Genomic DNA, 2,721 nt, shown 5'->3' with positions numbered 1-2,721 from the left:
AAAAAGTCCTTGTACACAAAAGGCTCTTGTTCAGCATCTCGATATTGTGCGCTTCACTAAATTTATTGCAACAAGGTCATTCCAAGAATTACAGAAGTTGAAGTGACAATTGTGGCCGAGTTATTTTGGGGATATAGTTTACTCCTTATACTTCAGCAATTTTTTTCCACTAAAAGAAATTGAATTGTCTAATAATTGGAATTAAGCAACATTAGTGACACAGTAAAGTGGAAATTTAGTGTTTAAAATGAAACTTTGAATTAAGTCTTCAGATAAAACTATATTCCTATTCTTTGAAGTGTAACTATTCAGGTTCCCTCCCCTACCCCCCACCTCAAATTTTGAAATGCCAGAATATGGTCAGCTACTGGTATAAAATCAATACAGTGTGGTTAGTAGTTAGTAGAAAAGAAAGACTACTTGCATTGATATGTATAAAAAAGATGTGTGATTTTATTTTAGCTATGAGGAAAGATTTGATAGGCTGGGGTCCTTTTCTTTGGAACAGAGGAGGCAGAGAGAGATTTAATTGAGGTGTATAAAATTAGGGGGGGCCTAGTAGAATGGATAGGAAGGATCTATTTCCATTAGCAGAGCGGTCAATGACCAGGGGACACAGATTTAATATAATTAGTAGAAGGATTAGAGGGGAGTTAGGAGAGTTTTCTTTCACCCAGAGGTCGGTGGAGATCTTGAAACTCACTGCCTGAAAGGGTGGTAGAGGCAGAAACCATCATCACATTTAAAAAGCACTTGGATATGCACTTGAAGTGCCGTAAACTACAAGGCTATGGACCAAAAGCTGGAAGGTGAGATTAGGCTGGATAGCTCTTTTTTGGCCGGTTCAGACACGATGGGCCGAAAGGCCTCCTTCTGTGCTGTGAACTCCTACGATTCTCAGTGACGGTTATCTGAAAGAAACTATCACTGAATATCAGGTAAAAATTCTAACTTGGGTGGGGGAAAACAAGTTAGTGTCAATTTGAGCAGTGAAAGTTAGTGAGAAGCAGCAAAATATGGTTTACAAAATAGTGTTTTAGAGCATGTTTAAAATAAATCAAGTGTCCAGCAAAAAAATGCAAGGTTGTAAGAAAGTTTCATTGCTCTTATTTAACATTTTTTTTCATGGTCTCAGTTCCTAATTTTCTGCAAACGACCACAGATTTCCTCTCCCCGTGAGAGATTTCGAAATGTGTTCTGAAAACTATAGTTAAACAGAAACCCCAGTGGCAGAAACATTTGATTATTTATACAGCAGCTCTCAAGGTAACTATAAACACAACGAGCCAGCAACGATAGATACTTTTCATTCGTACCTTGTTGTTCCAAAATGCCATATCCATGGCTTCAGCCGATAAGGAACACAGAGCATTTATCAAATGATGGAGCGATACATCATCAAGATACCTTCAAAAGAGATGTAAAACACAAGCTATCAAACTGTTTGCAATAGCCCATAATAAAATGACTAATTTTGTTTATCAAGAGACAATCCTCACTGGGAACTCTCGAACAGTCTTGAAAGTATGTTTGAAATCACTGGCAAATCAGTCATGACAGCAGTGGTCAAAACCTAAAAAGAGGGTTAAAACCATAAATTAGTTAGTTATACAATATATAGCATGAACAAGAAGGCAGGCTAACAAGCTCATATAGTGCTATAAAAGCCTAACAGCAGAGTGTAGCTCAAGTGTTATGTTCTGAACTCCAAGATTTTTAAAAATCACTTGAAGACATTAAATTTAAAATTGTTATTTAATGGGTCGGAATTTGCAATGGGTAATAATGGCAAATTAACAGCATTCATCGTTATTACTCCATTGAAACTGACTGTAGCTTCAGGATGTAGCGCTTGCACATCTGAACGTGGAAATCCTGTTGCTGCAGCCAGTCATTCACTGGCCCCCCCCCCCCCCCCCAGCCTTGCGCCCATTTTTTTGGCGATATTTCGCTGTTTTTGGTGGTAAAAGGTGATCAGTAAATTGGCCAAAGTCTAGCACCGGCGGTTTCGAAATACCACTGAAAAGCGGACCGCCGGCGTGCATGAAATAAAACACTATCGCTTTAAATTGGTCGTTTGGTTGAAAAAAAGCGCCTGAGAAAAGCCTGCGTTGCGGACCCAAAAACGGCAGTACATATGAAGATCTGCAAAAAAGGCAAGTTCAAGTTTTTATTTTTAAATTTTCTTGCAGCGATTACTTAGTTAAGGGTCTTGTAAATGTGTTGTGATTTTTTTGCTTTTTGCTATTTTTGTGTGTGTTTTCCTCCCTTCCAAGGCCTCTCTCAGCGGTAATCGGCCTCGGACTAAATTAAGTGAGGACCATGGTTTCCGGCGCAAATCCTCGTGCAATGCCGATATTTTTTACCGCTGGGCGCATTTTGTGACGAAACTTAAGCCTTTAAAAAATGGTGGTGTGATTAGCGGTATTTTTGGCGATAAATTCCGATAAAATACTGCTATGGCCAAAAAAAGAATTTCTAGCCCTTTGGCTTTTCCGCGGTAATATCGCTGTTAAATATCCCATTAAATGTTAAACCTTGTTGGATTAGGTGTAACTGGGGTTTTAACAGCATATTGACTGCTAAACAAATGTTATGGCCCTGAAAAACAAATTTTAATTTTGTGGAATGTCAAATTTCTCCATTATGATAAAAATCACAATTTTTAAGAAAGTATATTTTAAAATATTTTTTTTTGAAAAGTTTGTGTTATTTCAGGTT

The 2,721-nt window shown here is 37.9% G+C and overlaps 1 protein-coding gene across 1 annotated transcript in view; it reads right to left on the bottom strand.

Annotated features, from left to right (window-relative positions):
- Positions 1-1,316: 1,316 nt before the first annotated feature.
- Positions 1,317-2,721, bottom strand: part of LOC139250282 (protein MON2 homolog) — a gene marked incomplete at both ends in the record, with an annotated part of 11,380 nt that continues 9,975 nt past the window's right edge. The window contains 2 exons of the mRNA XM_070872773.1: positions 1,317-1,407; positions 1,500-1,573. Of these exons, the coding sequence (XP_070728874.1) occupies positions 1,317-1,407; positions 1,500-1,573 (165 nt within the window). The remainder of the gene's footprint in view (positions 1,408-1,499; positions 1,574-2,721) is intronic.

The sequence above is a fragment of the Pristiophorus japonicus genome, unplaced genomic scaffold (assembly GCF_044704955.1).
Source record: "Pristiophorus japonicus isolate sPriJap1 unplaced genomic scaffold, sPriJap1.hap1 HAP1_SCAFFOLD_3637, whole genome shotgun sequence".
Taxonomy (NCBI): domain Eukaryota; kingdom Metazoa; phylum Chordata; class Chondrichthyes; family Pristiophoridae; genus Pristiophorus; species Pristiophorus japonicus.
The sequence above is the reverse complement of the archived record's forward strand: the minus strand, read 5'-3'. Positions and strand labels throughout refer to the sequence as shown.